Consider the following 13,877-nt stretch of genomic DNA (forward strand, 5'->3'; position numbering starts at 1 on the left):
GAGTTAATGGGGGTTACGGATATGGTGTGAGAAATGGAGAAGGTGAAAGGATTTTGGAGTTTGCTGATGGAGCTGATTTGTTGATTTGTAATACTCAGTTCCAGAAAGAGGATAATAAGCTTGTTACATACACGTCAGGTGGGTCGACGACAACCGTTGACTACCTGATGGTGCGTAGGCGAGATAGGGGGCACCTCCGGGACACAAAGGTGATCCTGGGGGAGGAGGCTGTTTCACAGCACCACTTGGTTGTCTGCGACATAAGGGTGAAAGGTGCGAGGAGAGCTCGGCGGGTGAAGTACCAACCGAGAATGAAGGTGTGGAGGTTGAAAGAGGTGACAGTAAGGGAGGCATTAAAAGAGAGGCTGAGTAGGGTAGAGGATGATGCGGTTGAGCTTGAACGTGGTTGGATGTCAATGAAAGCTAGTCTGTTGGGAGCCGTTGGTGAGGTATGTGGATGGACAAAAGGACCACCGAGGCACTCGGAAACATGGTGGTGGGATGATGAAGTTGGAAAGAGGATTGACGAGAAGAGGAAGAAGTTCAAGGAGTGGCAGAAGGCGAAGGGTACGGGAGCAGAAACAGCAGAGCATGAAAGTTATAAGGCAGCCAAGAAGGCTGCAAAGAAAGAGGTAGCAAAGGCGCAGGAGGTATGTAGGAAAATGTTTGGAGAACGCTTGGATTCGGAAGAGGGTCAGACAGCAGTATTCAGGATTGCAAAGCAGATAGCGAAAGAGAGGTGTGATGTGATGGGGGTGAGTTGCTTGAAAGATGAAGTGGGACAAATCGTTGTGGACCCAGATGGAATTAAAGGAAGATGGAAAAGATATATGGAAATGCTGTTGAATACAGAGAATGAATGGGATGGCAACATAGAGTAACCCAGTTTTAGGACCAGCAGAGAAGATAACTGAGAAGGAAGTTGAGGAAGTGATAAAAGCAATGAAGAGTAGAAAAGCGGGAGGGCCGATGGGAGTTGTGGGAGATATGTTGAAGGCAGCATGAAGTTGGGGTGTGAAGAGAATGACAGAGATCTGTCATCTGGCGGTGAAAGAAGGCCGCATTCCAGTGGATTGGGAACTGAGTACCTTCGTCCCTCTATACAAGGGGAAAGGTGACCCTCTCGAGTGTGGCTCGTACCGAGTGATAAAGTTATTGGAGCATGGAATGAAGGTATTGGAAAGGGTGTTGGAGAGGAGGATAAGGAAGAAAGTGAAGATCGACGAAATGCAGTTTGGATTTATGCCAGGAAGAGGAACGAAAGACGCGCTTTTTATTGTGAGGCAGTTGCTGGAGAAGTACATGGAGAAGAGGAAGAAGTTGTTTCTTGGGTTTGTTGATCTGGAGAAAGCATTCGATAGAGTTCCACGCAAAGTATTGACATGGGCAATGAGGAAGTTAGGAGTGGAGGAATGGTTGATCAGAGTAGTGATGGCAATGTACAAAAGAGCGCGCACAGCTGTAAGGACGAAGGACGGGAACAGTGGTGAGTTTGAGGTGAAGGTGGGAGTGCACCAGGGGTCGGTACTAAGTCCACTACTATTTGTTGTTGTATGCAGATGATCTGGTGTTGATTGCGGAAAGTATGGATGGACTGAAGGAAAAGATGAACAAGTGTAAGGAATGTATGGAGACAAAAGGTCTGAAGGTGAATATCGGAAAGACAAAGGTGATGGCAAGTGGTAAAGCATGTGGTGATGTGGAAAGAACTGGGAAGTGGCCCTGTGCTGTGTGCAGGAAGGGTGTCGGAGTGAACTCCATTCAATGTACAATGTGCGCTGAGTGGGTTCATCAAAAATGTAGTGGTCTGAAAGGGTCATTAACCAGTGTGGCAGCTACATTCAAATGTAAGGTGTGCACAGAGGGAGCTGTAGATGGAGGAAATGTTGAGTTGGATCTTGGAGACGGCGTGAAGCTGGAAGGTGTGAAAACATTTTGCTACCTCGGAGACATGCTGAATGGAGAAGGTGGATCAGACTCGGCAACGGTTGCTAGAGTGAGATGTGCATGGAAGAAGTTTCGGGAACTGAGTGGCGTGCTGATAAGGAGGGGAGTGTCGTTGAAGCTGAAGGGAAAGGTGTATGCTGCATGTGTGAGAAGTGTTATGATTTATGGGAGCGAGACATGGGTAATGAACGTAGAGCAGCAACGAAGGTTGGAAAGGGTGGAAATGTGAATGGTTCGATGGATGTGCGGAGTGTCGTTGAGAGAGAGGAAGACAAATGATGAATTGCGAAAGATGATGGGAATAGCGCCTGTGATTGATGCTGTGAAGAGGAACAGGTTGAGATGGTTTGGTCATGTGTTGAGGAAGGATGAAAGTGACTTGTTGAGAAGAGTGATGGAAATGAATGTAGAAGGAAGTAGAGGACAGGGAAGACCGAGAAAGACTTGGCTAAAGATGGTGGAAGAAGAAATGCGGGCAAGGGGGTTAACAAGGAGAGATGCAGAAAATAGGGCAAAATGGAGAAGATTGTCATGGGGACCGCAAGGCTAACCCCCGCTCCAGCAGGGAAAATGGCCTTAAAATGCATGTTGTTGTTGTTTGTTGTTACTGTATATTGACCAGGTTTAATCAGCTGATGAATCCAGTACTGTCCGTTGGAATTAAAAAATTACCTTCTAAGCTTCCATGTTTGTGTTGGGGATACCATGATAATTATGAATACATTAATAATTTCGAACATCTTGTGGGGTCTGCCGAGGGGCATGTTTGGCCGAAGTCTTTTCAGGAACTGGCTTGTGAGGCCCGAAGTTCGATTTGACCAGTTATCCCGGCAATAACTCACCTCCGCTTCACAAAACACACTGTGGATATTTCCGGTGCACCGTCTAATGATCGCGGACGGGACGCCAAGCTTAACGTCCATTCGAGAGAGGTGGCACACTTTAAGAAACTTCCTGCCTGCGAAGCACCAATCCCATGGTTTGTGTAATCTGGTCGGGAATTGAATCAAGGCAAGATGGCTCAAAAAGCAAATTAGTCAGGTTCACGATGTTTTTTCGTTCAAAATCATGGTAGATTAGCAAACCTATACATTTTTGGAAACGTTATTGCATGGAAAATCTGAAAATCAATGTTTACATTTGCCAATTCCGACCAATTCGATTCGACCAATTCGACCAATTCCATTCGACCAATCGCTTCGATCGACCATTCGACCAATTCGATCGATTCGATTCGATTCGATTCATCGAATTCGATTCGTTCGACCAATTCGATTTGCCAATCAATTTGACCGACCTTTGCTTGTGTGGAACGGACTGTGAAAACGATGCGGACTATATTGTCGGATACGACACACAGGACAGTGATGACGAACTCTAAATGGCATATTCTGTAATCGTGTATGTTTGATGCCATTGACTGCCCGTGTATATTTTGTCATTGACTGCCCGTGTAGATGTGAAGTTATACTGACTGCATGTGTATATATGATTTTGCTGACTGCCTGTGTATGTTTGGTGATATGAATTATTTTGACACATTTTGATGTTATTAACTGCCTGTACAAAATGATAACATGTATTTGATTATGCAACTTATCGCGAATATAAAGACAGTATTTTGCAATTCAAAACCTTTGATTCGTGTCTTACCATTCCCCATAGCACTAATTTGATACTTTCATTGGATTCCTTGTCCCTGAAAATATAGGTTTAGTATATTTTAAGAAGTTTTTAGGGTAATTAGAGGCAGAAATAGAACAAAATATGTATTTTACAGTGGCCATTTTGAAAATCCAAAATGGCCGCCATACAGGTATCTCTCCAAATGTAAACATTGATTTTTAGTTTCCTTATGCTATAACCTTTCCAAAAATGTATAGGTTTGCTAATCTACCATGATTTTGAACGAAATATAATTTATTGACATAGTGAACCTGACTAAATGCACAACCCCAGCACCATCCTGTCGGAATACCTGTTGGCTGCACTGGGGAAATCTTCCATGCTTTCACGTTTATCGCTTTCTTTACAAGTGGTTCGTCTTCATGCAGCCCCACAAAGCCGGACTCATAGGCCCGTCCCCTGTGCAGCTGGAGACGGGGTTGTGTAATCACTTCTGTGTGTCTGTCCGGGCCATAACTGTTTTACCATTTGAGTTTTGTCATCAAAGCTTTATGATTATACGGAGAAGGCAAATTGATAATTTTGTCAAAAGGTCAAAGGTCAGCATCACATAATCATCAATTTTCATCCAATTGACCTGAAATTTAAATTTACCATTTGAGTTTTGAAATCTAATTTTCAACAAAGATTTATTATGAGAATATTGAGAAGGCAATTTATAATTTGGTCAAAGGTCAGCAAAATAACAACAGGCATTTTAAGGCCATTTTCCCTGCTGGAGTGGGGGTTACCTTTGCGAGCTCCATGACAATCTTGACGTGACGATCTGGTCAAAGGTCAGCGTCACATAAAATCATCAATTTTCATCCAATTTACTTAAAATTTAAAGAATTTGCATATTGAGACATCGAATTGGTTCACCAATCAAAAGCGCCAAGCCAATTTTTTTTTTGTTTTTTTTGTTTTTTAGATCAAACTGTCAAAGGTCAAGGTTGTGTAAAATCATCAATTTTCACCTATTTGACCTGAAATTTAAAGAATTTGCATATTGGTTCACCAATCAAAAGCGTGGGAGTTGGGCTAGCGGCTAGGGTGCCGGCTTAGGATCCTAGGATCCCGGGTTCGAATCTCGGTCGATCGCCGAATTAATGCCAGGGGGGTTGACTCAGCCTGTCATCCTTCCGAGGTCGGCTAATTGAGTACCAGTTCACTGGTAATTCCCTGTTTGTCGTTGAAGGCGGCAAAAAGGGTTGGCGTCAGGAAGGGCATCCGGCCGTAAAACATTGCTTCAAAAAGGGGACCAAAAAACAACAACTACCACGGTCCCCGAAAAGGCCAACCCCCGCTTTGCGGGGAAAAATGGCCTCTAAACGGTGGTTTAATCAAAAGCGAGAACCCGATTATTTTTTAGATCTAAAGCTCAAAGGTCAAGGATGCATAAAATCGTCAATTTTAATGTTTTTTTTTTACTGTTTTTGTTATTTGAGCATACAGAAGATGTCCGAATACAAACGGACGTGGACGGGCCTTGCATTTTCAGATGATTTCTGGTTTACAGTTGGTATCGTTCAAGATTTCTAATGATTCACAGGAAGCTGACGATGTGGCATGTTTGGTGTAATCAAGTCGAGCAGTTTTCATTCCCAGATCTCCTGCACGAATCCATATCCCCAAGTCGCTCATCAGTTTCAAGGATGACAAACCATTCTCGAGCCCTGTGCTCTAACCTCATGTGTTACATCATGGAGGAGGAAATCTTCCGAACACAAACCTTGAGCATGTACCGGTCACAAAGAATTACAGGCAAACTCCCACGTTTAAAGTTTCGAGTTTTCCGATATTTTATATTTTTACCTCGTGTTTGGAATAAAGGTTACAGGTAAGTGCTGATATTTATTTGTGCGTTTGATGTTGAAGCGCATTTTGTGTATCCAAAATGGATAACTCATCATCGGGGCAATACTCCTGGCACTCACCTGGTAGAATAAACAGTATACTGCACTGACTGAAGGTATTTTAAACCAATTTCAATGGTTGCTGGAAGACGAGGCAGCATGTGGAGTAAACCTCCTCAGACCCCAATTTTTTTTAATGCCTTGACTAAACATTGGTACATCCCAGGTGAAGAAGGTTGTGGTGTAGTTTGAGAAGGCAAATACCTATTGTGGGGGGGGGGGGGGGGGGGGGTCAAGCCTGGATCCAATTTGACCCCCGGTAGACCCCCATAGGCCCTGACTTTTTTTTAATGCCGTCAACAAACTTTAGTCACAACAGAACAAACATCATTTGTGCCAAGTTTGGTCACAATCCCATCAGCAGTTTCGGAGAAGTTTCAAGTGTTGAAGGACGGACGGACGGACAACGCGCTATCGCATAAGCTCCCCTGAACTTCGTTCCAGGTGAGCTAAAAATGCATTGATTGCTCAATTCCCTCAGACTGACAGCAGAGCTCGAGGTAACTTCGGAGTTAAGATGTGAAGTTTGAGTCGATTCCCGGCCTAGCTGTAAACCGTCGTCCTGGTTGCTCTGCAAGCCAGGCATCACATCACGGAGTGCGCCGTCCCATTGAGGGGACGTCAAACCGTCTTTGCCCTCTGTTAGCGCTTGCATACGGACATGAAAGATCGTGCGGTTGCCTTTAGAAAAGGCAGCCATTGTACGCAAGTACCCAAACTAATTTTCGAAAATTGGTGCACTGCTCAAAAATCTGGATTGTTTTTTGCGTCTTTCATGTTGCAATTAAAAGGTTAATTAATTTTTTTAATGCTCAGTTGATTGAACATTTAGGTTGTCACACAGGTGTGTTTTACCCACAATTGATGGATTTTAGAAGTGGTATTTTCACATATAATTTGATGCATATTTTTGCCATGTTTATGTATGTATTATATAGATGGCTCAAAGTGATGAAGCGGCCGAAATGTATTGATCAGCATGTATTTGAGACGAGTGTACGTGCTCTGGTTACGATGGAGCGATGAACTTTGTCGTTCTCATGAGAAACGTCTAACCTGACTCTGTGTTCTGGAATCGCAGACCGAGGAGACAGCGCAGTGCAAACAGCCTGCCTGGAGCATCCTCCGTGACGACTTCATGATGGGAGCGAAAATGAAAGATTGGGACAAGCAGAGCGACGCCGAGGATGACGAGAGTGCCAGTGGCGTCGAGAGCGATTCGGACTGAAACAGCTCATTTGGAATGTTTGGGACGAGCTTGTGAATAATGGGCATCAGGACTTCTGTTCAGTGTCGGAGTCTCGTCTCCATCCTGTTGCTTCTCCGTGGTCCTCTTGCCTTGTCTCACCATCGGGGTGGAATGAGTACAGCTGGAAAAGCTGCATGTTTGGTTGTGCGGGAGATTTTTTTTTTTTTTTTTTTTTTTTGGATACAAAGTCGAGACTTGTGTAAGGCTAAAACATAAACACACAAAGAACGTGTAATAAAGGGAACGGACAACACCAGTGGCGAACAGGGAGATCTGTGGATGGGTGAGGCCTGGGGGAGGCGCTGTATACACGGTATAAAACAAATGGACACTATTAGGACTTTCAGTAAAGAAAGCGGCATTTGAAAAAGGTGGATTTGTGTGTATTAACGGGTGTAGAAAAGATCAAGGTTTTGGATGGGGGAAGATAAGAGATGGTGGTGAACAGCTGTTTTAAAGACCTGGAGGGAGGAGTGGGATTGAAGGGAGTGGGGGAGTTTGTTCCAGAGACGGGAGAAAAAAGGAATGAAAGAGTGAAGGTGAGCAGAGAGTCTTGATTTTGGCAGTTTAACCATAAGAGGGTTGCTGGCAGATCTTGTGTGAACTGTAGGGATATTTGGGGGGGGGGGGCAGGGCACAGAGCTGGGGGAGCAAGGCCGGAGAGGAGTCGGTAGAAGACAGAAAGACCACCAGCCTGCCTGCGGTGAGAGAGAGAAAGGCCCTCGGAGTTAGCTTCATCGCAGGAGATTCCAATGATTCTGAAAGCTTTGGTTTCCACAGCGTGAAGCCGAGCTAGGTGTGAGGCAGGATCACCAGCCCAGAGGGGGGAACAGTATTCCATTGAGCTGCGGATGAAAGCCTTGTATGTGGTGAGGAGCTCAGAAGACCCCAGAAATGACGGCACGATGGAGGATTCCCAGTCGGCGACTGGCTTTGGAGACCAGCTTGGAAACGTGGTTTTCCCAATAAAGATCATGGCAGATAGTGAGACCCAAAAGCTTGAGTGACAGAACTTCTGGGAGAGGATTGTTGAGAAAGTAGATGGGAGGGTTGTCCAGTCGGTCTTTTCGGAGAGACATAGTGAGAGTGTGAGATTTGTCAGGATTGAAAGACATGTTCCACTTGTTTGACTAGTCTGTGATTTGGTCAAGATCTGCAGAGAGTGAGGAGGCTGCTGCCTGCCGATCTGAGGGATGAGATATAGAGCTGCAGAGAGGAGTCATCAGCAAAGAGATAGAGGGTTTTCCAGAGAGTCAGAGAGATCATTGATGAAGACCAGAAAAAGCACAGGGCCCAGAACACTACCTTGGGGAACTCCAGCCTGAACAGGAAGGGCAGATGAGACAATTCCATTCAGGGCCACACGTTGACTACGACCAGAGAGGAAGTCCACAAGCCATGTGTGGAGGTTTCCATGGATACCATAGGAGGATTGTTTGGTGAGCAGAGTTGGGTGCCAGACCTTATCGAAGGCACGTGATATGTCAAGGGAGACAGCTCTAAATCCCAGTTTGGCATTGAGGACCTCCATCCATTGTTGAGACAGCAGAAGCAGCATGTCCAGAGTGGAGTGTCCAGGTCTGAAACCAAATTGATGATCGGAGATCAAGCCATTGGAGAGGAGTGAGATTTGGCAGGCTGGACAGGTTCTTGGTTTTAAATCTTATTTCTAAAAATGTTCCTGCCGTTTAAAATTGATTTGGGCTCGTGTGACAAAGTAGAAGTTTTTGTGATGCCTGACTGTGTGTAGCTCTGCTCTGTGAGTCTTTTGGATCTGTCTCGGCTCTTCCTTTCTCGGCTCATTCACTTCAGTCCTCTGGCTGGTAGATGGCGCGATTTTCAAACATTTAAACAGAGCACCGATTAATCAATAACTGGTGTTTTGCTTTATTCACACAGGGTAACCATCGGTCTCCAAAACGAAATGAGGAAAATGTAGGATAGTTAAAAAAAAAAAAAAAAAAGTAGATATATATATATATATATATAAACACACTGCAGATCGATGTTAGGCGAGTGAATTCTGGTGACTTTACTCTAATTTAACCTGCAAAGGGGACATTTGCTGATATCGGACAGATGAACAAAAGGCATGGTCATTAGACATCTGATCCGTTCACAAGAGTCGTCCGCTCAGTTGGGAACACAAAGAGGTGCTGAAAACACCAGAACGGGTCCTTACACCCAAGATTGAACCCTAACCTTAACCCGAACAACTACCCAACCCTAACCCTTCCACTCAGGATTGAACCCTAACCCTTCCACCCGGGTTTGAACCCTAACCCTTCCACCCGGGAGTGAACCCTACCCCTTCCACCCGGGAGTGAACCCTACCCCTTCCACCCGGGAGTGAACCCTAACCCTTCCACCCGGGAGTGAACCCTAACCCTTCCACCCGGGAGTGAACCCTACCCCTTCCACCCGGGATTGAACCCTAACCCTAACCCTTCCACCCGGGATTGAACCCTAACCCTAACTCTTCCACCCGGGAGTGAACCCTAACCCTTCCACCCGGGAGTGAACCCTACCCCTTCCACTCGGGATTGAACCCTAACCCTTCCACCCGGGATTGAACCCTAACCCTTCCACCCGGGATTGAACCCTAACCCTTCCACCCGGGAGTGAACCCTAACCCTTCCACCCAGGATTGAACCCTCACCCTTCCACCCGGGATTTAACCCTACCCCTTCCACCCGGGATTGAACCCTAACCCTTCCACCCGGGATTGAACCCTAACCCTTCCACCCAGAATTGAACCCTCACCCTTCCACCCGGGATTGAACCCTCACCCTTCCATCCAAGATTGATCTCACCCTTCCACCCAGGATTGAACCCGAACCCTTCCACCCAGGATTGAACCCTAACCCTAAGTGCACGTGTTTTAAACTGTAACCTTGATCAGGATCGTTTTGTCATGAAACTATCATGTTAAAGTCAATTTATTATTGATCCAATATGGCGGCTTCTGTGAGAGCAATGCAGGGGTAACACCGCTAACGAGACGCTGGAGGTAACTCCTTGAAAGGGATGCCTTTGTGCAAACGAACCAAACTGGGTTTTGGTAAATAAAATGTTAATTTTGCAAAATGTCCGAGTTTGTTGTGATCGAATGGAGGTAATCAAGTGAAACTTCCCAACACCTTGCTTAAAAACACCGATACCTTATTGAACTGTTGATTATGGTTCATACAACCTCCATTTGTCTGCTAGGTCGGTTCACAGGTAGCGTGTTTCACATTGGGCTGTCTTACCTGGGTTTGAATCCCGACCCTGCTCTGTTTGTTGGTTTCTCGCAGATTCGTCGATGTGCGTGCCTCGGATGAACCTTAAAGTGACGTCACGTTTACCTGCAATAGTTGGTGGACGTTATACCACACGGTGTCCTTCACGAAGAGTAGGCGAGCTATCGCCGGCATCATGAACAAATTACGAATTCCTGCCTGAACTTTGGGTCGGAAGTGCTTGGTTTTGGACAGCAAATGACGTCACCTTCCACTGTCGGCTCTTTCGAGTGGACAGCAGCTCCGACACTATATGCGAGAATACACCTGTCCAGGTGTTTGTACGTCACGGTTCATAAAACAGCGAAGAGGGCAATCGACATAAAATGGGAGGGGAGGTTATGAAAATATGGATTTATTAATTTTAATGTAATACCATATACCTTTGAACGGTAGATATATCGGCTCTGTTCTGTTTTCGCGGTGAGTAGTCGGGAATCGTTTTGTGACGTCACTGTGAGACACCACCCCCCCCCCCCCCCCCCACACACACCTTCAAGGTGGGGGAACCTTTGGCCAAGGCCGCGAGCATGGCGTTTCCGCTCGAAATCCACGTCAACGGAAGTCCGTCACTTCGCAGGTTGCGTTTGGGAAGCGTGACGTCACAACAGGTGACGTTTGAGGTGTCATCCCTCCGCGTGATGTCACCGTCACGAGGAAGCCATCTAATTGGACCCGGTGTATGATTTGGCTTTTTTATTCGACCAGAGATACTTTACTTACTGCTCTCTGCCCGGAAGTTGGAGTCGATTCGGAAGCGATTTTTTTTCCCGCGCCCGACATAGATTAATGGACCCGATGTAGGACGATATTTCCCCCATATCAAAATAGCTGCCGTTGGGGGCACAGCAGGACCCCCCCCCTCCCCTTTCCCCCGCAGCTGGAACCGGTGTGAGCCCGAAATATCGCAGCACAAAAATGCTTCGATTCGCTCGTGGAGTCTGAAAAGGTCGGATTGCGATTTGCGTTTTCGCGCCAAAACCCGCTGTTGTTCCAGAACTCACGGCCACGGGAGCGTCACACCCCGTTCGTCACACTACGTCCGTCACACTCCATCCGCTACACTCGGCCCGTCCGTCACACTCCTTCCGTCCGTCACACTCCTTCCGTCCGTCGGCTTCGCGTTCCGAGGCTCGTGGGCCGCAGCTCCTGAGGACGGGACTCGGACGTGCCACGGTCCGGCTGGTCGGGTTCGGTCGGTTAGAGCGAAGTGTGTGTTTGGGGAGGGGGTGTTGACGTTACGAAGCGTGAGAAGTTACCGTGCACGGCCGTACGTGCTGTCCAAGCGTCGGGGTATCGTGAAAAGTGCCTTTGGGTCGGGGAATCCGGGAATACCGGCACCGTGACGTCACAATCGGTAAAATTAGCACGCGCGACACGCCCCGCCCCCCGGCCCGCCCAGATTTGTACCCTCCTCTCTCTGCCCAGGTACACGTGATATGGCAGAGCAAGCGCTATATATCGCTGATCCAAAACCCAATGGTCTTTCTGCGTTGACGGTCGAATCGCAGAACTCGGGACGTGACGCGAGGGCGATCTCTGCCGCACTCATGCTGTGTGTGCCAACATCCGGCCCAGAGTGGGTGCAATGAGCGCGCGCTGCGACCTGGCAATGGTCATCCTGTGGAGCAGCTCGCGCTGCTAGAGCCTCAAGTGCTGCGATTTCGTACGTTCTGCGAATCGAAACCGATGGGGATTCGTTTCACAGTGCTGTGAATGCCTCCTGTACACGCTGGAAGTTTCGTGCCGCACGCGCACTGAGGGTTCGTGACGCGTGCACGTGGAGTTAGGTCGCACGCGCACAACTTAGGTGAGATCACACGCGCTGAGTTTGGGGATATCATGTCGCGCTGGGGGGTTCGTACCGCACGTGCACAGGTGGGGTTCACGCGCACAAGTTAAGTTCGGTCTCACGAGCTTGATAGCGCGTGTCATCCGCGCACGAGGAGGTTCGAGGGTTAGTGTCGTCCGTGCACGAGAGGGTTCGAGGGTTAGTGTCGTCCGCGCACGAGGGAGTTCGGGGGTGTGTCGTCCGCGCATGAGAGGGTTCGGGGATTAGTGTCGTCCGCGCACGAGAGCGTTCGGGGTTAGTGTCGTCCGCGCACGAGGGGGTTCGGGGATTAGTGGCGTCCGCGCACGAAAGCGTTCGGGGTTAGTGTCGTCCGTGCATGAGAGGGTTCGGGGGTTAGTGTCGTCCGCGCATGAGAGGGTTCGGGGGTTCGTGTCATCTGCGCACGAGGGGTTCGGAGGTTAGTGTCGCCCGCGCATGAGGGGGTTCGAGGGTTCGTGTTGCATGTGCACAGGTGGAGTTCACGCGAACAAGTTAAGTTAGGTCTCGCGAGCTTGGGAGCGCGTGTCGCCCGCGCACGAGGAGGTTCGAGGGTTAGTGGCGCACGAGGAGGTTCGAGGACTCGGGGATTAGTGTCGCCCGCGCACGAGGGTCTCGGGAGTTCGTGTCGCCCGCGCACAAGGGTCTCGGGAGTTCGTGTCGCCCACGCACGAGGGTCTCGGGAGTTCGTGTCGCCCGCGCACGAGGGTCTCGGGGGTTCGTGTTGCCCGCGCACGAGGGTCTCGGGGGTTCGTGTCGCCCGCGCACGAGGGTCTCGGGGGTTCGTGTCGCCCGCGCACGAGAGGGTTCGGGGGTTGGTGTCGTTCGCGCACGAGGGGTTCGAGGATTCGTGTTGCACGTGCACAGGTGGAGTTCATGCGCACCAGTTAAGTTAGGTTACACTCGCGAGATTGGGAGCTCCTGTCGCACGCGTACAGGAGGGGGGTAGGGGAGTTCGTGCCTCACGCGGTCGTGGAGAAGTGGGGGAGGGGGGGTTGAGTCGCACGTGCACGAGGGGTGGGGGCCATGCCACACGGGCGCAGGGCGGCGGGGGGTGCTCATGATGCACGTGCTCCCTAGTTAAGAGGAATGAACGATTCGCGCACACACGATCCAAGCTGTCCCACTGCATGGAGCCCGGAGCCCCTGAGCGATCCGGCATTTAGCGTCCGGAGCGCGTCCCCCGCGGGCGCCCTGTAGCACGACCGGCCAAGCTCGTCATGCGCGTCCGACTCCCAGGCGTTTGCCTCGTGTTGCTCCTGCTGTGCTGCTCCGCTCCGTACCTGTGCGTCTCGTCCTGCGCGCCCGTCGACATGGACCTGGTGAAGCGCATGCGGATCCAGGCGATCCGCGGACAGATCCTCAGCAAGCTGCGCCTGTCGAGCCCCCCCGAGGCGCACCTTGCCGCGGACGAAGTTCCCCCGCAGGTGATTGCGCTCTTCAACAGCACGAGGGAACTGCTCCGTCAGCAACGCGAGGAGGCGGCCGGGGCTTCCTGCGCTCGGGATTCTACGGAGGAGGAGTACTACGGCAAGGAGGTGTACAAGGTGGACATGAACCCGCTGTACCCGCCTGCAGACAGTAAGGAACGCCCGCCATGCTGTCGCCTTATGTAATAAAATGTTATTGCCTCCATCGCGCTTTATACGCGGAAAATGACGTCATCGAAAAGTTCACGGGTGGTGAGGAAGAACGATCAGGAAAGTAAATAAACACCTGCTTTGTAATCATAAGCTATTATAATTTATGGACATGTCACTTGATCTTGTTTAATTAGGATTAATGGATGAAAGTTCAGGTTAAAGGTGAGTCGTTGTGGTGGATCATGGGCCCGTGAGGTCTTTCATTGCAGCTCGTGAGGTCTTATGTCATGGTGTGTACGATATGATGGAGGGGCTATTTTCATACCCGGCCTCAAATTCCTCTTATTGGGGCTTGTGGAGCAACTGTGGTGCGAGCGTGGTGATTATAGGGTGGTTGATTATTCGGTG

General features: G+C 49.0%; 2 protein-coding genes across 2 annotated transcripts in view; both read left to right on the forward strand.

Moving 5' to 3' along the window:
• Nucleotides 1-9,864, forward strand: part of RRP15 (ribosomal RNA processing 15 homolog) — a 36,048-nt gene extending 26,184 nt beyond the window's left edge. Inside the window, exon 5 of the mRNA XM_068129584.2 lies at nt 6,610-9,864. Within this exon, the coding sequence (XP_067985685.1) occupies nt 6,610-6,756 (147 nt within the window). The 3' untranslated portion in view covers nt 6,757-9,864. The remainder of the gene's footprint in view (nt 1-6,609) is intronic.
• A 2,921-nt stretch (nt 9,865-12,785) lies between these two features.
• LOC137435642 (transforming growth factor beta-2 proprotein) overlaps nt 12,786-13,877 on the forward strand; it is a 124,650-nt gene continuing 123,558 nt past the window's right edge. The window contains exon 1 of the mRNA XM_068129583.2: nt 12,786-13,467. Coding sequence (XP_067985684.1) covers nt 13,107-13,467 — 361 coding nt within the window. The 5' untranslated portion in view covers nt 12,786-13,106. The remainder of the gene's footprint in view (nt 13,468-13,877) is intronic.

The sequence above is a fragment of the Myxine glutinosa genome, chromosome 9 (genome assembly GCF_964187855.1).
Source record: "Myxine glutinosa chromosome 9, kmMyxGlut1.1, whole genome shotgun sequence".
NCBI lineage: Eukaryota > Metazoa > Chordata > Myxini > Myxiniformes > Myxinidae > Myxine > Myxine glutinosa.